This window comes from Falco biarmicus, chromosome 15 (genome assembly GCF_023638135.1).
Source record: "Falco biarmicus isolate bFalBia1 chromosome 15, bFalBia1.pri, whole genome shotgun sequence".
Lineage (NCBI taxonomy): Eukaryota > Metazoa > Chordata > Aves > Falconiformes > Falconidae > Falco > Falco biarmicus.
In genome coordinates, this window is record NC_079302.1 from 20,646,149 (window position 1) to 20,670,011 (window position 23,863).

Genomic DNA, 23,863 nt, shown 5'->3' on the forward strand with positions numbered 1-23,863 from the left:
CTGACACCTTGGCTTGAGAACTGGACCAGCCCTGACTGCATAACAACAAACAACAGGAGCCCTACGTGAATGCACAGAGAAAGCAAATCTTCAGTTTTCATGTTACTTTAGTCACCACAGAGCAATAAGGTGTGTAATGTGAAATGGCTGGGTTTTAGTGTAATATACAATGCAAGGCTTGGGGTAGAATGGATATTTACGGAAAGATGGGTAGAACCCTTCAGTTCTTGAGCTCTTCTTCCTAGAAGTGCCTACGAGTAGTCCTTCAGCAAAAGCAGTTTCTTCTGATTCTGTTCAGAAGTAGGCTTTTTAAAAGTAGGATTAATCAATTAGTATAATGCTAGTCAACGTGACAAATGTAAGAGGATTAAGCCAAGCCGTGTTCATAGACAGAGTCTAAAAGCATTACATACAGAAACTAAACATTGCCATAGAGAAAAGGGAATTTGGAATGAAATCACTGTTTTCTGCTTTACTCTTAACATTTCTCCTTTCATCTTACAGACAAAGCTTTCGTGATTTTCTTATCATGGACACCTTCAAGACTGCAAAAAACTATTCCTAATTTTACCACAATGAAGTCAAGACCTCTTGAAACTTTTTGAGAGCACATCAAAACTACCAAGAGCGTAGAAATCAATACTACCACCTGGGACGAGACATGAGCTATGTAAGTTCAAGAATCGGGGGTCTAGCTCAACACGCTTATTGATGCTTGTCAGGAGGAAGAAAAAAGTTGTTTTCAGCATAGGCTTTTCTCAAATTGGCATGAGATAATTATCCTCTGTCACAAATTCTCAGCCTGCCTAATTTACACAATGTTTTAAATAATGTGGGCTTGGGTTCCTGGAAAGTAGGGAAAGAATCAACTAGATCACTCTGAAATGAACAGAACTTGGATACTTAACATACTGTTGTGGTTTTTTGTGTACCTTTCTGTCCCAGTGACCTGAACCTTAAAATATGGTTCACAACTGAAACAATAAACAAAGTACTTGCATGGTTGTTCCAGTGACTTAGGCCTAACTTTTTAAAATAGAAGAGCCACATGGTGGCAGGAGAGAACAAGCATGTACAAAAATTGCTCCGCTAAACACTTCATTTCAACTACATAACACTCCTTCCTACAGCATGACTAATGGTTGGTTTGTGGCTATATTTTTAAGTCTAACGGCACAAACATAAATCATTAGTTATAACGTGTAAAAAAAAATGCCTACGACTTTTAAGTTTCTGACACTACTCATCAAGTTCAATAGGGAATTACACAGTGAATGTTAATATTACATTAATTGTTGAAGTTACGTAGTACAGTTAAGACATGGAATCTGGAGCATGTTTTGAGATTGCCTACACTGCCACATCTTACCATAGCATGAGGTGTCAATGACTAGAAGTGAACTTCACATAGCTATTTTCCTATTGTCACTTTAATGGTGACACTACCAGGTTAGTAACAGGCCATAAATGATACTTCAAATCTGAAAATGAAATATTTAGCCCTTCTTTTTTTATGTAATATGCCACACTATGAATAGGTCTGCTATACAAAAATGAAAAGTCAGATTTTTCACTAAATCTACTAAGTCCAAACTACTTATCCTCTGATTTAAGACCATCTGGACATATGGACATCCATAATTACAACACACTAATGTTTCTAGACATCTCAGTACAGTTAGCACTGTTTTCTAGTTAATAGTCAATGGAAATAGTAATGTACTTAGTTGTAGACACTGTTAGTACTTACACAATTGCAGCCAAAACTGGAGTGCAAGCTTTACAATCAGGATGTTCAGGTAGCTGCTTTCTATTAAATTAAGAATAAGTGGATTTTGCAGCTGTAGCAGCTGTATAATCTTGCTAAGTTAAGAGTTGTGACTGTTTAACCTGTACTAAAAGACTTTATAGCATCCTTTCCATTAATTCCATCACTTAAATCACTGACTTCACACATTCCATAAAAACAATTCTCTTCTATTCTGAACCGTTTTTCAACTGAAATGAATCTAGTTTAAAACTTAAATGAATCCTTACTAAGAACTATTAGCAAAACTTTTAAAATAATTGATTTAAGAGGAAAGAAGACACCAAGGCATCAAATAGCATATGATTCTATTATCTCCCTACCTATCAGTGCAAGAATTTTCTTAGTATTGTAAACAGTGTTGTAAAGTTTATGAAATCTTAGTGGCCACCATCATAGTCCTGGTCACACCCAACTCCTAGTGCTAACAGAAGCAGCATAAGACACCCTCTCAAAGTACAGGGTTATGTCTCTCTAAACTGTGTTTTATTGGATTTTTTTCTCTAACCTGTTAACAACCAGTGGAGATCTAGCTGTGGAGTCTTCTTATAAAGAACTGTTCTGACAAGAAATAATTTCCAAAAACCTGAAACTGCCTTCCAACAGAATAGTTCTCACTTCCCTCTCTGTTCACTTTGTATATTCCATTTTCACAGCTGAACTTCTCAATTTCATACTAAAGTCATTTTCTTTTTAATAACCTTAAATGACTTATTTCTCACTTCCTTTTCCACTCCAATCCAATCTAAATTTTTCCTTACTCTCCCCTTTTCCTGATACTTGCAGAAAAGGAAGTAATACAAGAGTTGTAGCATATACAACCAAAGAAAAACTTCACCATTGTTAGTATTTGCTAATTCCACTTATAAATCTTCTGAAATATTTATTATGGATCAGATTCTTAAGAATTTGTGTGCCTATGTTGTCTCCATGCCATCTGTTAGCTTCCAGGTTCTTTTATTCCTTTCACCCAAGTCCTGCATGCAAATCTTTTTTCTAATCCTGTTAATAGTGATCCTAAGAGTTCCAGAGCTGTAGTCTTAACTGTCTTTAAAATGTCTATTAACTTTTGCTCTACTTGTTCCTAGACAATGATCTGTTGGTTTTGTTACAGAAAAAAAAAATATATATTTTTTAGTATAATGCAGTTGCCCTGTTTCTGCCTGCAAATAAGGAACTCTGTGACTTCCCTTATGTTACTTTTTAAATTACAAGTTGCCTCTAAATATGCACAAAGTTCCACTGCTTTATTCCAGACCTCTGTAATAACTATTTTACCATGATGCTTACAGGAAACTTTTGATGTCAGCAGGCAACAATAAGACTGATACTTTTTCTTTGTGTTCTTTTTTTATCCTTCTTGTATATTGGCTATGTATGAACTAAAAATACTTCAGAGTCTCCTTCAATCCCATTGATACAGCATGAATTCACTTTATGCAGCATGATTCTACAGCAGTACACGTAATAAATTCCTGATGTATACCCATGGAATTTTCACAGCAAGTTTCAGGCTGGGTAAGACTTTAATGTTAGAAGATTATTAATTTTTGCAAACGTGAGAAATTCAAACCATCTGATCACCTCCTAGTACTCGGTGTTCTAAGAAATGTTGCACTGATTTGACATAATGTTCCCTGTACTTCAGTGTAATCTGAGGTGATTTCACTCAGGTGACTGAAGCGGCCCTCTCTTAGCTCAGCCTTCCTCCATGCTGTGTCATGAGAAATAGCCAGACACTGAAACTACAGACAGACTTCATAAACAAGTACAGAAAAGTTAGGAACTAAAAAAAAATAACAGGAACTCACATGAGACGAAACCTCATTTTCCTCAGAAGGGTACGAGTGTCTCAGGAGTTACTAGTAAGACTGCTTGCACCTCCAAGTCACTGCTTTGAACTAGCCTGAACAATCGAGGAAAGTCTTTGCTTTCTATCGATCTTCCAATATAATCTATAAGATGGTTATGTAATGTAGTCAACAAGAAGCATGTAGTATCACTGTCTTAAGATGCAGCATTTTGGACCAAATCTACGCTAGGTCTTAGGTTTGGCTGGGATTCAGTGCTTCAGGAGATGAGAATATCCACAGTCCATTGGCTGAACGGGCCCTTTGGAAGCCCTGTAGTTTTATGATAGAGCATGTTAGCACAGATGATGTGGTAAATCTCACTACATTGATAGGCTGGATATATACCTGTCAAAGGACACAGCAGTCAACCATGTCACCAGCTTATATTTCTACACTGACTCATATGAGCCCAGTTATGTTACGGCTGTGCTGCCAAAAATAGTGGGGTTTTATCTGTGCATACCAACGTTTGCAAGAATTAACTGTATTTGCTCTGTAGAAAAGTGAAATTAGGTAAGGTTGCTGTTTTAGCATCTTGTACCACTCCTCAAACAGTCTTCAAAGGAAACATAGTTCTTAAAGATGACTGACTACCGCAGGCAGCCACCCAAGGCCATTAATATGGACAGAAGTTCCTAGCTCCTTGATGGGATTAATGTTTTACAAGTATTCAGTACTGCAGCTGCAGGTAAAAAGCAGTGGAGAAAATGTGAGAACTGAATATTGAGGCAGAAAATTCATGCTATCTACTGTCAAAGCACAAAAGTTGAATATAGCTAATGTGCTGCTTTTTATTCTGTTGACCATAAGAAACAGTCTCATTGTTTAGTTAACTTAGTTTAGGTCTCTATACTAAGTATTGTAATTCCAGTGGAAGAGCAGCACCTGGTAGTAAATGATTTGGAATCCTCAGAGTAACAGCTTTCAATTCAAAACTGCCTTAACTAATATTTCATTATTCCCTAGAATGTATTTACTGATATACTGATGTTACTAGTTCTGTTTTTAACGGTGCTGAATGCTGGGCAGGATGCGGCCTCAGCAGCAAAGTTCCCTTGTCTGTGAGTGACAGGATCAAAAGAAAAAAGGTCTGACTCACTATTCCTTATCCATCGATCTAAAAACCAAATGAAACCCAAACACCACTGCAGTAGGCAGTATTGCACAGAGTATATATCTGGTCACTGATCCCTTTACAGTCTGTCCAGGGTTTGGCATAGCTGAGCATAAGGCACTTACTCTGCAGCCAGTGCTCCCCAAAGGCTTGTTGTATAGCAAATGGCACAAAAAAAGACGGCTTCGTTCATGACATAGGTGATACACCCCCCGAGATGGTTAAGGATTTAACCTAATTCCTAATAAGAAGGTTGATTACACCTAGGTATAGGGCACAGACTGATAGAAAGGAAAATTCTGGTCAGGTAGCTTGTACTAAAGTTTGTCTGGGTCTTTTCCCAACCTGTAAGTTGTGAAATGTTTGGCTCTTTGCGGCCTAGAACTCTGGTTCAGTTGCAGAAGTGTTCATATGCTTACTATCTCCTCATTTGTTCTGTGTGGTTGAACAGTGAGTGGCTCCTATCTCAAGAACATATTGGGAAACACAGCTTCACTTTTTTATGCTGTAGATAACTAAAGTTGCTGCCTTTATTGTGAGGTGATGCCACATTGCTATAGCAAATATACTAATAGCAATTACAGGGCCATTTGAGGGGTGAAAAAAGAGTGGTAGGTGGATGGGGTAAAGTCTAAGGGATTTCATCTGCTGCTTCTCTTTGTTGCAAATAAGGCCTGGCTAAAGTTTTATTTACGTCAGTTTTAGTGAAGGAGTCCTATTGATGGAAAGCCTTCTGCCGTGTGGACTTTTTTCCTATTAAGAAAAAAAAATTAATTTTTAATAATAAGCAGGAATAACAAATACATATGCAAATTTTAGAGAAATATTCTTCCATCAGCAGGTAAGGATTTTACTGCCCCGTGTTTATTTCCATTTACAAGCTAAATTAATACAACTCAAATATCCTTAGCTGTTACATAACTGGATTTTTAAAATTAAGTTCTAGCTAGTATTTGTAATTGCTTTGTAAAGATAAGTAACATGCCCATTTAGCAGCTCTCTAGAACAACGTACAGGAAATTACAGTATGTTTCTTAGTAATCAGTAGTTATTTTGATCTTATTACAAATTATTGACTTAAAAATAAGCAAGAAGCATAAAAAATGTTAGGCATAACTGAAAAAAAAACTTCAAAAGCAAACACTTGATGCCATGCAGTTTTTCCACAGTGAGTTTGCACACATGCACAAAACTAAAATAAAGTCCTTGCAAGCACTAAATTTATCGGTTTCTTATGGCGAAGTCTATTCTATTCTACAAGAAAAGAAAAAGAAAAGAATGCTTTTATTTGGAAGGTGAAGTTCTTATGATATTAGACACTTTGTATCACTACCATAATTTTCTTACACATAAAAATAGTATCAAGGATCTCTCCTTCCCTCCCAGCAGAGCCTAATCCAATTCCTCCATAATGTAATAGACATCTTGGAAACTTTGAGGATACCCATAGTATGTATATTTAATATATCAATAGTTTGCCACTGAAGTATGCAATGTATGTGACATCAAATATAGCATGAAGGCTGTAACTGTGTTTGTCATACAGCACAATTCTTGTACCTCCTGATTTTTTCTGAAGAGGCATGTCACAGTTCACATTTTACTTGTTAAAACCTATTAGCAAAAGAGAATTCAGCAAATGAGCCTAACTGTGTAAACAACCCTTATTACTTTCAAACCTAAATAAAGCAATGAATAAAAATAGCTTTATATTTTCCATCTACTCAAAGTTTTATGTGTTATTAATGTACTTGAAAACCATTCTTACCCATATCAAAAATTTCAGTATGCTCTCTTAAAACTTTAGATTACATAAGGATTTTTGAACAGCTAACATCTTTTTCTGAAGAAAAACTTAGTTTTAAACTTTCAAAGCTTCTGTGGTCCACATATGGTCCTTTTCTGATTTCTGCACACAGACATTCTAGAAATCACAAATAATTTTAATGGAAAGTACAAGTGCTAGTTTCATGATCTGCATATTAACTTAGGAACTGAACTTGGCTGTCAATGCCAATTGTTTTATAACACACAAAACAAACTTTAAAATCTTTTACCTGGCTCTAGCTTTACCCAGACTGCTTAGTAAACAAAACTGAGAGTACGAGGAGAAAGGACTAATGAAGGCATGATGCAGAATCACATTATTCACTAAGTCTATTCACAAAGTTCCCTGTTAAAGATTTTCTGTGCTTGCTAAAGTTTCTTCTTGTTTGGCTGCACCCAAACTTTTTTTCTTGTCTTCCTCTGTTACAGTCTGACTCATCTGTTCAAACAGCTTTGATATCTTGGCAAATCTCAGGTGGTTCTGAAATTTTTGGGCAGCAAAAGCATAAAGTAGAGGGTTAATACAGCTACTGATGAATACAAGTGCACCAGAGATGTACACTCCTCTGCCTACAATTTCATCCAGTGCCAAAGATAGTTCCTTGTTAGAGAGTTCTATCTGAATTGAAATAATATCTAGGATGTTAAAGAGATGATGAGGGAACCAGCATAAAATGAATGCCACCACAATGCTGGCAATGAGCCGTTCTGATCGCTGCTTAGATTGGTAAGTCATTCTGCTTATTCTTCTTGCAACACACACGTAACAAGTGCAAATAATTAAAAAAGGGATTACAAAACCTGCAAGAGTCTCCAGCAAAAGATATGACACTTTCTGTCTGTTAGAAGAGTAGTTACGACATGTGCATAGTAGTCGACCGTTCGTTTCTTCCGTCTCTTGAAATGGAATGACAGAAACGCCAAAAGTAATAGACAGGAACCAAATGAGGAACATGATTAAAGAAATTTTTTCTTTTGTTTTGTATCTTTGAATTGTGAAAGGGTAAAACACAGCCATTAACCGCTCCAAGCTCAGTGCTGTAATTAGAAATATACTCGCATACATGCTGCAGTAAATAATGAAAACCAGTATTTTGCAGAAGATGACTCCAAAAACCCATGAGTCAGCAAAGGAGTAAATCCAAACTGGTAAAGTAATCAGCACAAGGACATCCGCAATGGCCAGATTTAAGATCAGCAGGACTGAAGGAGATACTTTCTTCATTTTTGTACAAACAGTCCAGATGACGATGCAATTTCCAGGGGTCCCAATAATAAACGACAAGCTCAGTATTATGCAGACTACTGACCGCACAATATTCCATGTTGAGTGGATACTGCTTTCCTCAGCTTGACTCATTCTGGAAATTATTCAGTTCTTCTCGGTTGCCAATATCCTCGGTGAGTTACACTCTGCTTTTATTCTGAAGGTGTTAGTGAACTACTCGAGAGAAAGTTCTCTAACTGACATTCTGCAGACTAATATGGCATTGAGCTCACATCCTAATGCTCACTCTTACAAACACTTGACCACATACGGCAGTTCCTGTTGTTTAGGAAGACTGTGCATTTTTGCATACAAAGCAAAAATAAAAAATACAGCGCAGCACCTGACTTTACTTTTAGTTATACATCTGTCATACTTCAGCAGATTTTAAAGCACGTCGGTGGTCTTTCAAGAGTGTCCCTATTTAAAGAAGCTTGTTACGTTGTTAAAGTTACTGATCTAATCAACAGCTACGAGAAGAAAGAAACCTTCTTTATGCTGTTCTACTTGTTTTATGGTTAACTCCATATTTTATTTTATTCAAAGCCAAAAATAAGAGAGGTGGCAGATAAACCACAAATGTGCATTATATGTTTGATGTGAAATTCCATTCTAAAGCATAAAACTGCTGTGCTTACTGCCTTCATGTCAACTTTTTTAATTCAGCAGAAAACAGTCAATCATGCTTTAGAAATATGCTGGCATAAAGGAGCTCAACATTTGTCCTATAGCAAGACTGTACTGCTACAAGAAAGTGGGTGGGAGTTGTATTTCTAATGCTCTGGGAAATTGCAGGCTTTTAGCCTAACAATAACCATCAAATATAGAGTTATAGGAGGAAATGCTCCATGTCTGAGAGAAAATTTATTATTATGCTGTCCTCCTGCTGCGCCAGCAATGAGCTATGACTTTACCTCCCAGAAAGTTTGGTAGTCAGTGCAGTATTCAATTCCTGTGTGAATCCTATATTCTTCAGTGTCTGGCCATGGAATATGAAAATATTTTGTTATCCTAATGTCAAAACATCTTTTAAAGTCAATTTCTAAAAAGTTAAAGGAGGAACTAAAACAGCAGCACCAACAGAAATGTTTAAGTCACAGAAGTGAAACTGGAAGGGTATTTGCCATAAAAAGATGCACAGAAAAAAGGAGTTATGCATAGCTTTCTTTCTTCCCTAAGTATTGAGGCAGAATTTTACAAACCTGGCAAATGTAGTGCAGAATATTAAGTTGAAAAGTATCTTTCACCATGGAAAAAGGATTGCAACACCATCACCCTCAAATTAGTTTGCTTAGCTGGTTTTGATCTCATAAGAGTATAATGAGATTGAAAGCAAATCCAGAATAACTCCACTGAAGTCAAGTATTGTAACTTCAAAATACTATTTGTGTAATAAAGATTTAATTTGGATTTAATCTGATAATTCCAGTTGCTTTTATTTTTAACTACATTTAATACAGATCGGGTAAAGGTAAAACCCAAACCAGTTGTTTGTATTCTAAGGGGAATTTCTGAAAACCACTTGACAAAAGCAAGTAATGAGAGGAAGTGCTGGGCAATGTCTCTTCTTCTAATGAAATCACCATTATCGTCTATACAGAAATCATTATTTCTCCTGAAGTAACTTTGGAAGGGCTCTTGATTAATTTATTGCCAGTGGTATAGCTAGATTGAACTAAATTGCAGATTTTTATAGGAAAAAAAAAATTATTCAAGGAGAGATGCCTGGTACCTCCTGTTGCCCAATGCTACAGGGACAGGCAGGTTCTTTTAGGTAAAGTCTGAAACTAGATTGTGATTATTATATCACACGCCAATTATTAGGCATTTGACCTGATCTGCAGAGGGCCCAGGTGACTAAAAGCCTAGGTAACTAAAGACTCTAGATAATAAGAAAGCTATACTGATTACTAGAAATTCTGCTTAACTGCAAGTTATGATAATTGCTAAAAATATTGTGTAACAATAAGCTATGCTAACTGCTAGAAATTGTTGACAATCATAAGCTATGCTGATAATTATTTTTTTTATGTCATAATAAAGCTCTAATTGTAACTACAACCCTGTGGCCAGTCCTCATTCTATCAAGGATCCCTAAAAGTACCTGTATGCTCCTGTAGCACTGGGTGAAACCTCTGTAAGATTCTCCTCTATCAAACTTTAATTTCGGTGGCAAAGAGCAGTTGCCTGCACAACTATTGCCACCAGTATTAACACAGTTCTAATCTGGTGGTGTACGGATCTGGTTGAACTTCTGAGGCATCTGTCCTTACATTTTTCGGAAACATGTTTCTCTAGTTGAAGTTTGCTTGCCAGATGGCCTCTGCCTCTGGCTGTCTCTTTCATTATAACAAGAAAACAAATGAATCTCAGAACTGCAGCAACAGCCTGAGATTTCTCTTTCACAAAAGATCCCAGACAGGTGTTGAAATGCTAAGACTTCCTTGAGTAAGACTCTGAAGACAGGCTATTAGACTTAATATCACAGATATTAGAATTAACATTAGCTAAGGAGCGTGTTTCTGAAGAGATCTATGTGACTGTTGGATCACCATGAAAACTTCACAGTGTTTGTAAGCTGTCTTTGATAATCTCTAAAAGTGTCTGACTTGTCAAATGTACACTAGTAGGACACGAGCTGTATGGGAAATTTGACAAATACTTCCATTAACATGGGGAGCAGCGTAGCATGTTCAACAACATGCTAAACACCACAGTGGCTGAACAACCGGTATTTTACTCATTCTAGTGACCAGATGTGGGTGGGGTTTTCAATGTATGAACATGCAGTTGGACTTCTGACCACATAAGCTCTGGTCTAATTCTATTAACAGCAGTGAAAAACAATTCAGTCATTAACATGAGAAACTTTCTGTTAAGTCTGTTACCTTTAGATTGGCAAATAACTTCTAAAAAATATCCAAGCTCTAGAAGAAGTCTCGCTACTGCACAAGAAACATTTTGAGCAGAATTTGCTTTGGCTTAAATATTAGGGGGGATTTCATTCATCCTTGAAATTACTTATTTTTCTTTGTATACATGCATGAGCCTCCCTCTGCTGGATGGTTTGTAATTTACACTGCTACTAAGATTTTCAGATAGTTGTGTTTGGACCATTAACTGTAAATTACAATTGATATTTCCAGCTTTTGCATATTTATTCTGAGAATCAGAATTTCACTTCAAGATGCTGAGAGCCTTTGGGCTAACAGCCTCTGCTCAAAATGCATTCACCCCTCCACGCAGTAAGAACATGCCTGTAATAGTTTATAGAGTAGCTGATGCATGGGAAATCTGTATCGTGTAACTTGTATGAATAGCTGTACCAAAAAGACTTTTAAAACCCTCTCTAATATTTGTCTTCAGAAGGAACCCCTGGATATTCACATAGTAAGTGATGGTACAATACTGATCACCAAGTATCACGTTTCTGCTGAGATGCTGGAAGCTGATGTTAGTAACCCTGTTTGCCTGCTAAAGCCGAAGGGAGGAAGTTACTAGTCTAAACCCCTTAGTCCTTCAGCCATTGAAGCAGGCTTGGTATAGCTATCTTACAACAAACTCAGTTGAATGGTGCTATTAATGACAGTGTGAAAATGGCACATTTTGCCTTGATCAGAGAATTATGAGCTAGTTCATAGCTGATGTAAATGTTGCCTTCTTGATTACAGGAGGGTCTCTGATATAAATGGGATCTCATGGTGGTGCACAACAGCTAAAAATGTCTCTGCTTTGCAACTACTGCAAAGGAAAGTGCAGTGCAGGAAAAGACACATACCAGACATTTCTAAGCTCTTGCAAACACTGTTTGTGACAGCAGCCCATGAGGTAGCAAGTACAAATGGGAACACTCTCAGTGCTTCTTTATCACCAGAGAAAACAACTTGGTGAAGAGTTACCCTGGGATCAGTTCCAGAACGTAATAAAAGATGTGTACCTTGCACTACAAATAGAAAGTTTGAAACATTTTGTGCCATGTGCATTGTTGTTAATCACTCTTCTAATAATATTACAAAATGATACCCCTTACTCAGGTCAGTAGCAAATAATGCCAGTTTCACACAACTGGCCACAGAAAAGACTTCCTGTTTGTTATGTTCCAGGAAAACTGTTTTAGAGCTTGTGATAGAAGGAGTGCTTACAAGGCATCTCTTGTATGTGCATCAACACATGCTTACATATTGGTACCTTTCTTACCCTAACAGAATGATCACAGACAATCAAAACATGTTTCCAGCAGTTGTGAAACTATTCCAAGTATATGGTGAAATATTTTCCTTGTACAGACATACTAGGTTCATGAGAGTAGAGTTGCTAATTAAGATAGTGGCGAACTGTATTTATAATTCTGACTATAAGCAGGAATATGAATAAGAATATACAGAGATTATGGAAAAACTTAAAAATATCTTTTCTCAACATTATGATGAAAACATATAGTTTTAACTTTCTGTTATTCATAGTACAAGCTTTCAAGCAGTAAACATACGATTTGTTACAATTTAGTGTGAGACTTTGGCCTGTTCTAAATCAGTTATCACTAAGTTGCTATTTGTATGTACACAAACTGTCACTAGCCAAAACCCTCACATATACAAGCATATCTGGCACCGCAATTGCTCCTGGGTTTATCAAAACCACTGTGTATGTCCTCTTCCTTTTGAGTAATAAATTACTGATGACAAATACTGCTTGGATGATTTTCTGCCAAATGTTACTTGATTTTTCTTTACTGTTTAGCTAGACCTACTGCCATTCCCACCTCGTTTGATAGGATTGCATTATATTACTATAGGATCAATGACTCTTTTTGTTATTCAGCAATGTAATGGAAGAAAGTCTTTAGCATTGTATCTCTTAATGAAGGAGCTGTGATTTAAAAATGCCTTGCCATGCATGTGCTGCAGCAACAGGTGGTAGCTGTTGTTTTGCATGTAAACCAGGCATACACTATTTACTATGGCATACTGGTAGGTAAAAGGATCTGCCAATGTAGTTATGTGTTTTCAGCACAGGGAGGCACTGGGGAACCATCTGTCGGTTTTTTGGCTCAGACTGCAGGCCACGGCAGTGTAGCCGTGGTGCACCATGTTCAGGGCTGAGACCCACAGAACTCATTCTGCCACATAAGGAGGTTAGATGGTTCCGACTTATATGTCAATATTGTTTCTCATTTATTGACAACTTTTAGATAAAAATCACAATGTCTTTCCCATCTTGCATATCATGCTATTTTCTAAATACTCATATTTATAGCTCTCTTAGTTCTGCTTTGATATATGTGCATTTCCAATGTTATATTCTGCTGTAACTAATACAATAAGGGCAGCACCTTGCACAACAAAAATAACTTGGAATCTGATTTAATTTTCTATGCCTCTGAAGTAGCAAAGTTTGGCAATTATATTAACAATTGGTCCTTCCGTGTAGTTTGCATTAGCATAGTTCTTGTAGTCTCTTTGAAAAGCAGATCAAATTGCAATCTCCCATGCTGTGAAGCAACATGATCAAATCAGCAGATATGAGCAGCTTCTGGGTTTTATTGAATTCCTTCAATACACAAGCATTGAGCCACTACCTTGGGCCCTAGTGTGATATGAAGTCTTGGTTTTGTGGACTTACATCAGAAAGCTTGTTAACTGTGCTGAAAGTAGAAAGATTACTAATTTTATGAGGAATATAAGGATTTTCTCGTGCTCTGTGGCAGCCACCATAGGTGTGTTAGCCAAAGAAACTGAGAGAGGAATGCTTACACCCTCAGCCACTTAGTAATTAACATACCTCGTATGTTGTTCTGCATAGCTAGAGAGGCTAGCACACTGTACCATGCTGCTTTTCACAATGGTCTTGTCCAAGCATCCATAATCTGAAATAAAAAGTAGTCAGGATTGATTCTGAGATGCTTCACACAGCTACAGTAACAGCTACTTACTAAAATCACACATAATACATTGTACAGAAAAAGTGTAATATACACAATCTTCAGTCACAGGTAATTTTTTAATCATTCCGTAATGTGATTTATTGCTTCTACAGAATCTACAGAATTTTTATTTAATATTAGAAATGGCTGTGAATAATGATAACTTCTCCATTAAATGAAGCAAATGTTTTTACTGGCAGAAGTTTCTAGCACCATTTTCTTATTATATATGCATTATAATCTAATTATGTATGGATTTTAAGAGACTTTAAGGCTAATAGACTCTGAAGTCATCCAATCTCATATTATTCTTACATTTGACTCTTCAGTCTAATAACGTGATCTGGGTTTAGGCATTCTTATTTCTTATGTTCTAGTATTGAGTCAGACCAAAAAGTCCTTTCAGCAGCCAAAACCAGCTGCCATGGGAAGAACATAAGGACAAGCCACATACTTGCCCCACATACTCTCTGCCATTTAGCCAATTACAGCTGAGGAGTTTCCTAAGCCAGGTAGGTTTCTGCATGTTTTGTAAAGCTTTGTGGACATTTACTCTGTAGGCTTTCTAAGTCTGTCCTTGATTTGGTGTAAACTTTTAGCAGTGCAGTTTTGGTACATGCTATGTGAAGAAGCACCTCCGTTTTTTTTTGTTTGCTGGTCTCCTGTTAGCTTTGTCTGGCCCTCACAGTTCATATGTTGGAAGAAACAGTGAATAGTTGATCCCTGTTCATCCTTTTCACAGTCCTTATTTGATTAAACCCTACATCTGTCAGTGATTCCTTATTTCCGGACTGAAGAGTTCTTGCATACATCATCAATGCCTATATAGAAACCATTCCACACTTTTAATCATTCCTGTTGCCTTCTCTCCTCATTCAGTTCTTTTATATTCTCTTTGAAACAGAGCAACACACTAGTTCTGAAGTTCAAGAGTTCAGGTAAACTGCAGTGTTCTGCAGGGGGAGAATGAAAGAAACTTAAGTTTCGTGGAGGTGTAATATCCCTCATTTCAAGTCTGTTTCACCCTGCTACAGTGTAAAAAGGAGGATAGCTTGGATGTCGGTACTTCAACTACTGTCAAAAATATTCTTATTGTTTTGAAAATTGGGGATTAGTTTAGTTTAGTTTACGTTCAAACCACAAAAATAATAATTTGTGCTTTTTTGCCTCAATCCCAGTCTGTGCTGTAGCATTTAGAAGACATTGTTCCAAAGGTCACTGTGTCATTCTTCCTTCACTTAGTCCAGATGCTCCACAATCATAGAATTCCTCATGTGATGCAATTACCATGTAATCCTTAAACCACAGGTTGTCCTCTGTCTGGTAGAGCTTTGTATCTGTTTGCTGTGTCCAATTTCATGCTTAAACCATTAAAAGTCAAGTACCATTTAAATATGCCGTTATTTCGTATTGTGTGAAAACCAGTTTTAACTGTGTTGTTTTTTCTTGGTAGCTTTGTGCCTTCTTATACCCGTCTGAGAAGCATTTCTCCTCAATGGTATTGAATGGTTTATCTTTAATATCTGTTCTTTCCCTACACAGAAACTGTGTGACTACTTTTTTCACGATTGCTGGTTTCCTGTCTTTTGAGTTGCTATATATTAACCAATTTGTGTGGTATCCGACCACAAAACTACTGCAACTATTGCTACAGCTCTGCTGCCTTGGTTCCCCTTCGTATTAGCTGGATGAACTTCATGTTGGTATAGCAAAATGTTTGCTATGTGTAATAAATCTATACACAGAGTGCTGGTTTGGGGCATATTTTGAGGTCTGTTACTGTGTGAAAAACAGACTATATAGTAGAGAAAACTGGGCTAGACACCAATGCTGAGTGTCAGTTGCTCAAATCATTAGCTTCCTCCCTCTGATAAATCACAGATGCAGTCACAAACTTTATCCAAATTCTAGTTCTCTGATTCAGGTTTTGAACAATGTTAGGTTGAATCTATAGTTTAGGAGGATTGCTAGGTTACTGCTTATCATCCTGTAGTACTATCTTCTATACAAGGTTATACAGACATCAAGAAGAAAACTCCAAAGCATATAAACCCAGAATTTAAACAGACTTTCAAACAGAACTTAAATTTTGAAAACTGCTCGCCCTTTCTATGTTATCTGAGAGCAATCACCTTCCGTAAGCTTGCCAAAATGAGGAAATATCCAATAAAATGGAGTCAGATATACTCTTTGAGAGAATTTTTTCTCCAGCTCAGCAAGGCATCTTTGCAGCCCACGAACACAGCAAAACTTTTCACAAGTTATGTTAGGATGAGGTCTAAGCAGAAGAGTGAAATTGCCTCACAATGGTATATCCTTTGACAGGAAATCATGAGACCAATTTATCTGCCACAAGAAAGCTCATACAGATTTCTTGCTTTCAGCAGAAAATTTGCTTTTATGTCACACGATAGCAGTATGTATTTTCTGCTGCTTCTTCGGCTTGTAATCTGAGCAGCTTCACTTCCAGCTGCCAAACACTGACAGCCAAATCACTTTCACCATACCATGAAGCTCTTAGGAGTATTAGTCTAGTAATGTATTGGCAACGCAGCGTGGTAGCAATATTTAAAGCATCCTAAGCTGTTTATAGCATATTAATAAAAAAAAAAAAAAGTAAAAAAAAGTTTACCCACTAAATCCACTTTCCTAAAGCACTATGTCCAGACTGTCTCTGGGAAGCTTCCCCTTTCCAACGTGTCCACAGATGTCTCTAAAATACCATTTTGCAGTTTAAAACATGATAGGTTAGTTCACTGCCCTCTGTTCAAAATGCTCTTCACTCAGTGTTAATCCTAGAAGTGAAGTGTTAAATGAAATGGTGGAATTATATTAGAATTGTCATTTTTTACTGTCCTTGTATTATTTTCCCACTAGAGCTATCAGAATAATTGTCCTGATTTAAGTTTGATCCTAGCTATGATTTGAATAAAAGGATTAGAATGATGACCTTCAAAATTCCCTTCCAACCCTGATTTTCCTACAATTATGTTTTTGCACTGACACGTTTGACACAGCCTGACACAATGCTACTCACGATGCTGCTGATTAAACTGTTTTCCCATGATTAACCATTCCCAGCTGCCTGTGTCCCCCAAACTAGAAGGGAAGTATGTCCTTACAGGAATCATCAAGCAACAATTTTTAACTTAACATGCCCAAAGGATGGGACAGTAAGTGTCTACACAATTTAGATGCATGTATAGGCTACCTATCTCTTTCATTGGGAAGTGATATCAGCCAAACAGCAGATCAGGCACTTACTTTTACATGCACTGACAGCTGAAGCTCAGATCTTAACAATTAATTTTGCTAATCTTGTTAATTTTGTTTGGTTTTTTAATGAAAGAAACTTTGGTAAAATCTGGGTCTTTCTTATTTGTTTCTTACCTGTAGTCAGTTTCCGTACTCCTGTCCAGTTTTTTGATGTGATCATCTGGATTTAAAGGATAGAAAATAAATGGGTGGTCTATGTACATTACATCTCCACACCTAAGAAGACCATTTGCTTTATAGATGCATCTGTTAGTGGGATTACATACATGTTTCAGATCCAAAGAGCCATAATTATAAAATGAAGAAAAAAACCCCAACTTTACACATCCCTTAAACTCAGTTACACTTTCATCAGTTCATTTTTTAATGCACTCACTAAAGAGGAACTCTCAGGTTGTTTCTTATAGGCTGCAGTGAAGTCTCTCAATAACTATGATCAGGGTCAGATCTTTTTTCCTTCCTTTAGTGTTTGAACAATTTAGCACTGAAAATGAGTGAGTGAAACCTTAATGAGACTAGATAAAGACCAACATTCCCCTCAGTAAGTTACTAAATGACTAACATCAGTTTCAGTTCTTCTGGATGCACTTGTGTTTCCAGAAACGGATTCACTTTTGTCAGTAAACACTTGGATCTAGCAGCAGCAGTGTTGTGTCTTTTCAGTTTGAACTAGCAAATTTCCTAAGCCCCGTATTTCTCAGCAACTCCTCTGACACCCTGCCCAACTGGGATACCAAAGAAGGTGTGACACTGAATGAAATTGCTTATTAAACAGAAGAATAGTGGTCTCCTTGCCTTTTCATTATATGTGAGCTAGAATCCTGAAATGCTGCTGTTTGACTCATGCCACATGACAAACAAGATTTCTTTTGCTTTCCTGGACAAGTATGTCACTGTGCCCTGGCCACTCCTACAGTCTTCTAAGACTTTTTAGCCTTACAACAGCATGCTGAATTCTTTTTCTCCAAATCTTCTCTTCACCTGAAAAGTATCTTGCCTGCAGATCAAAACCACCTTGTTAGCTGTCTGCCTCAGAGGGTGCAAACAGTTTCTCTGCACAGCAGAAAATGCCAAGTTCTATCACTCACGCAACATGCTGGGAAGTTGTTGTAATTCATGCGAACTTGTGCAAAACATAAGCTGTCCCTGAGGGTTCAACCTATTCAGTTTTCAACACAACATCATTTCAAATCCTTTTCCCCATATATTCTTCCTACACAAAATCCTATCTCCCTTTTCCATCTTCCTGTGCCACCTTTTATTATTATTTTTTTAATTCCATATTTTGCCTAGCTTCAATTTCAAAATTCTTCAGAGGTCCAACCCAGAACACTAACTCTGAGTAAATCTTGAGTAAAACTCCCAGTACCTGAAATCCCAGCAATCTTGCTATGAATTTCTCACTCGCAGATTCTAAAAAAATTCTCTTTGACTGAGGAGGAATTCTGCAATTCAGCTTGTTAGCCATTAGATCCTCACAATTTACTGTGAAGCCCTATTACATGGATGATTTACAAGGACGAATTGATTTGCTTTGGCAAAATGTGAGCCAAAAGAGTAATAAGATATCTTTAATACAGATTAAAGGTTTGAAGATAGGAGAGATGACAGTGATGGGATCTATTAATTGTGGCTATTCTACCTTGGCAAACGGCTAGGCTCTGATGTTCTAGGTTGATGCTCATGCAAGCCTGCATTTCTGTACTCCCACTGACCAGTTGCTCTCTTCCCTTCTTTCTGACCCTGTTCCCCACTGTAACCAAATTTAGCCTGAAAGACACTGAGGAACCTATTTCAAGCCTTGTTTACTGTCCTAATGCTAGGCAGCAGCAGCATGGGGAACAGTATGTAAAGTGCTGAGGAAGCAGGGAGAAGGGAAAGGAAGGGGAAGTATCCTTGCAGCCCTGGCTCAAACACGTCAGATTGTGTTCTGGGACTGCACTACTGCAACTACAGCCTGAGTTAACAAGACCAGTGACTTTCTAAAAAGTCTGCTAACCCATCCAACATTTGAAAAAACATATCTGTGCTAAAGGTAAGAAGTCAATATCCTCTTCAGGCAGTCCAGAAGTGGAACCATCCTCTGGCTAATTTCACAAAACCAGGCTATAAATTGAACTGAATGTCTGGCATATTTATGGGATCTTCTATATTTAAAGTTTTACTCTGAAGAAATACTATTACATAACCCAGTGTTGCTATTAGAAAAATGCACACTCAGCTCTTAAGAAAAATACTTGTTTATGACTGTCCCCCTTTCAGGTCAGCTGCAACATGTAAGTATTATTACAGGTCTGTCACAATTGTACTAAACCCAAAATACGTTGTAAAAGTATGACTGACTTCAACTGGGCCTCAAACCATTCTTGAGAAAGAAGGGATTAAACTTGCTTTTTGCCTCCTGAGTTGAGTTGCAAGGGCTGATCTTTGTTTAAAAAAACCTAAACAATTATCTTGATCTGTGGACAGTGAAGAAAGATCATACTGGTGTGCGCTTTTATTTTAGCACTTCTTTTTCAAAATAAAGTCATGAGTAAACAATGGCCAGGATGCCTAATGATGTAGGAAAACTTAGAAGGGTAAATCTGTTGTGTCAAGGAGCACTGGAAATCCTTGTGGTACAGAGAAAATAATTATTAGGGGGCTGGGGCAATTCCCAGGTTCTTTAGAAAAAATCTGTATTCTCTTAATGAAGCTTAAAACCAAACAAGTCCGCTGTTCTGAATGTGAACTTTAAGAATTGTCTACTTGTGGCAAATGAAAACAAAATGTATAGCTCTTGTCTTCCTAAGTGCCTTACACCCCTGTATACGTTAGTTTTTATCAATGCATAGGCTTATGGAGGTTTTTGGGTAGGCCTGACTTCTCACCAGTTGATTCCTTCCTGGCCTTGGGCACAAGATCAAAATTGTGCATATGAACATCACTTATTTAAAGCTGAATACTTGGGCTAGTCTGTGATGTTGGAAGGAAAGAAATATCACAGCTCTGTATTATAATATTTTCCAAAGACAAAGAGAATTTAGGGGAACTCAAGAAGAGATGTCATAGTGGTATCTTCAGGAAAAAATGAGATGGGCAGCAGACACTGTCTATACACTCAGTAACAACGAAGATGATTCAAGGAAATCACTGAAAATTGACCCAAATATCTTTTGTATACATGATAATAAGCATCTTGTTAAGTCTTTTGCCTTCTTTCTTGTCTAAGCGGCTTCTGCAAGTATCTATTTCACTATGCACATTTTCATTAAGGCTGGATTCTGGGTCTCAGGGATAACTTGTACTGGTGTAAAGTCAAATGCAAAAATTAGGATGGCTGGTAAAATCCTGTGAGGTGGTAAAGTTAAGACAGCACATTTCTGAGAGATATAAATGATAATGGTTGTGTTAACATATTCTGAACTTGGTGAAATCCTGAATGAAACATGTTAAAATGGGGACAGTGATGACACGGGCTTCTGCCTACAGTGTAGATCTGCGCCAACACTTTGCTTGCCTTCACATCTTCCTTTGAAACTTGCTGGTTTTCTACTAGTGTGACTAGCTCAGTGCAATCATGCCTGGGGGTATTTGAGCCAATACAAACACTACTTAAATGGCAAAGATCAGAAGCAAACAGAGAATTCTGTTCAATCAAATAAAAGATGTTTAAGCAAATATTAGTTTTCTAGAAAGGATTGTTTCTTCTAAATAACCAGCGTGCACACTCATATCCAATTCACAGTTTTTGTCAAGTTGCCAGTGCAAGCCCTCAAGGAGACTTAAACAAAGATAACGCTAATGATATTGTAGTTTCTGGTGTTTAACCTAGCTTGTTTCTGTTGGGATTTTTTGAAAGAAGTAAGAATATATTTTCCTAGAAGACTGATTATGTACATTAAAAAAATTCTCTAAAGTGGTAATAAACTGGCCTCTAGAGTACGAATAATGACTTTTTCCACCTCATATATAAGTGAAGAAGGTACAGTACTGCTTTTGTCAGTAGTTTCAACTGTAACAACTTCTTTTTTTTTTTCATTTCTTGTAACTTTGGATACAAAACATGTGAAGGAAGCAGTATACAGCATGTGCTTTGTATAATAACAAGCTTGCTGGCATTTTACTGGCAGTTCAGGCTTGTAGTTGGTTCTGTTATTTCTTGAATTTGCCTTGGATGATGATGATGACTAGTAGAATTCTGTCCTGTAGCTGCACATGGTCATGTTCCTGAACTGCTGTTAATCTACAAATGCCCTGCTGGTAAGGACTGCCCTTCTAATGGCTCTTAGAAATAGTTACACTAACTCGATTAATAGCAAGGTATCATCAACTGTAAAGCAATGCTAAGGGACCCTTCAGTGTGTCAAGGTTCTTTGCGTTCTTCGTGTGACAATAGAACCAGGCACTCAATGTGAAAACAGAAATTTGCTGTGCATATTTGAACAACCTTACGAAGGGAAAGAGCTTAATTTACTTTGTTTTTTTAATGTGAATGATCCTGATCTCCCACAAGGAGACAACAAAAGAAATAACTAACATACACTGCTTGATTCATCAGCTGAAAGACCGTTACCTAGAGTCTGGGCTTGCAGAGCAGGAGAAATAGCAATTGTGTGCTTAGCAGGCTTTCCCTAGAGAAAAGGAAGGTGGAAAGGTTTTTAGAGAAGTGCGAAGATATTCCCAGCTACCAGAACAGCATAAAGGTTTGTAAAAGAAACATTAAGATTGGTTTGAAGTGAGTATAGATATGTCTGTGTGATATCTTGAGTAGAATCAATAAGGCAAGGTTGCAAAAATTAAACATACATGATATTCAAAGACACAAGTAAGAGCAATCAAACCAGTAAATGCTGACAAATGCAGTGTTTACATCAAGACCGAAAGGCCTGCGCTCTGAGCCGCCTACAACAGAAATGCCTTATCAGCAGACCTGCCTTCTGGGTACGAGTGGCAACAAGTTTATAGTAAGTCATATCTCTTTCTGTTAGCTCAGCAGGAAGACAGTCAGATACTTCAAAAGGAGGGAACAAAGACAACAGGTAACAATTTACAGAGGGTGAAATAAAAGTGAGACCAAAACAAAAAAAAAATCACACCATAATAACTCCCTCCTAAAAGGCACAGAAGATCTGTCCAGAAACTGCTCACAAGATGTAGTGAGGACCTGACAGCTGGCATTCCTTGAACCTCATGTCATAGCACAAGTGATCCTGCCCTGACTATTTGGACATGTGCAGGGGTATAAAAGAATGACTTGAGTGACTGAAATCAGTTTTCATTAAGTAGTTTTACCCTTCCACAAAGTCTTTTGCTATGTTTTGTAACATTTCATTCCTACACGGGGCTCAATGTTGCAATCAGTTTTAGTCAGTCATACTTGTACAACCTGTAGTTTGTTTTAGTAGGGGGTAATTTCAAGTCAGCACTTGCATGGTGACTAAGCACCTGTCTTTGGGACATGCCTTTGGGTTTGTTGGATGTTGACGCCTTTCCACACACTGTAAATATACAAGGTGTGGCAGCTGCCTTGAAAAAAGTAAGTCTAGATTTAGACTTAGCCTTAGTTTCCTTGAGTGATTTATTGCATTTTCTTCCTCTGTCTTGTAACAGGAGGATGTGTCCTCCTCCTCCTCCCATGTCAGCGCCAAGCCACCTCCCATCATTTTTCCAAACTCCTGTCAATCAGTTGTGTATCTGTTCTACCAGATCCTGCCTTCACACAGAGATCTTTTTGACATGTCTTTCTGCAGGAATTACAGATGTTGTTGAATAATGAATTCAGTGAGGCAAGAATTTGATACTTTACAGTGCATGCAGGAGTTACCAAGTCAATGAGTACTTTTCTACTCCTGTGTTTTCATTTGTGATATTGTTCATGCGAGTGTATTAACTATTCAAGTGAGGAATATTTCTGAAAATTAGTAGACACATTGAGGGATGTAGGAAGCTGTGAAGCAGACACTGCAGTGCCCGTGTTGCAATGTAACACTGTTGGAAATAGCTGTACTCTGAGCATTTGTTGGTAAGCCCGGGCTCAGAAAGTGTTACTACATCCACAATGGGAGCAGATTTATGACTGAACCAAGGAAACCTTGTACTGCCCATCAGCGCAACCACAACTGATCATGAGATGTGACTACACCGATTCCAAGCACCATTTTTCCCCCTGTTTTGTTTCTGCTTCTGTGGATACCTTTCTTCCTTCCCCTCCACAACCAGACACCCACCAACGAGACATGGAGCACCTAACTCCTACTAACTGGTATTGCCAAAGCACAAAGGCTTATACCCTTTCTGGTTTAAAATTACTGTAATTACAAGTCTACTTGTTCTTGTTATGTGTATAAAGGTCTAACGATTTTTTTTCCAGTATTGCCAAATGCCTGATCTTGATGACAGTCTGTACCAATTAGCTGTCACGTTAGTCTGGCATTGCCTGAAATACAGCTATACCCATAAGCTTTTATATCAGATGCTCAATCTCTTGGCTATGTAATATTAAAATTCCCAGCTTTGCTGATTATTTTTGGTTTTCCTTAAACCATTCTGACCACGACTCCTACATGCTACTTATTTTTAGACGTAAGTTTTGCAGCAACAGCCCCTTCCTTCACTCGCAGCAACCACAGCTGCAGGTGTAGCAACTTGAGACAAGGGTCCCCCTCTCGAAGTGCGTGTGCCAGCAGGGACCAGAGGCCCCGGCCGAGACCTGCGGGGTGCCCTACCTGCCCGGGGTGCCCCGCGTGCCCTGAGTACTCTACCTGCCCGGGGTGCTCCGCCTGTCCGCTCCGCCTCGCACGGGCTGGGCCGGGCC

The 23,863-nt window shown here is 37.9% G+C and overlaps 1 protein-coding gene and 1 long non-coding RNA gene across 2 annotated transcripts in view; both read right to left on the reverse strand.

Annotated features, from left to right (window-relative positions):
* LOC130159250 (uncharacterized) overlaps positions 1-23,863 on the reverse strand; it is a 132,985-nt gene that overhangs the window by 20,400 nt on the left and 88,722 nt on the right. The window contains exons 4-5 of the long non-coding RNA XR_008825678.1: positions 17,182-17,227; positions 13,650-13,734 (exon numbers count right to left, since the gene is read on the reverse strand). This is a non-coding gene — a long non-coding RNA (uncharacterized LOC130159250). The remainder of the gene's footprint in view (positions 1-13,649; positions 13,735-17,181; positions 17,228-23,863) is intronic.
* Positions 5,617-8,130, reverse strand: LOC130159249 (leukotriene B4 receptor 1-like). Its single transcript, XM_056360652.1, has one exon. The coding sequence runs from the start codon at positions 7,959-7,961 to the stop codon at positions 6,951-6,953; it is 1,011 nt and encodes a 336-aa protein (XP_056216627.1). The 5' UTR covers positions 7,962-8,130; the 3' UTR covers positions 5,617-6,950.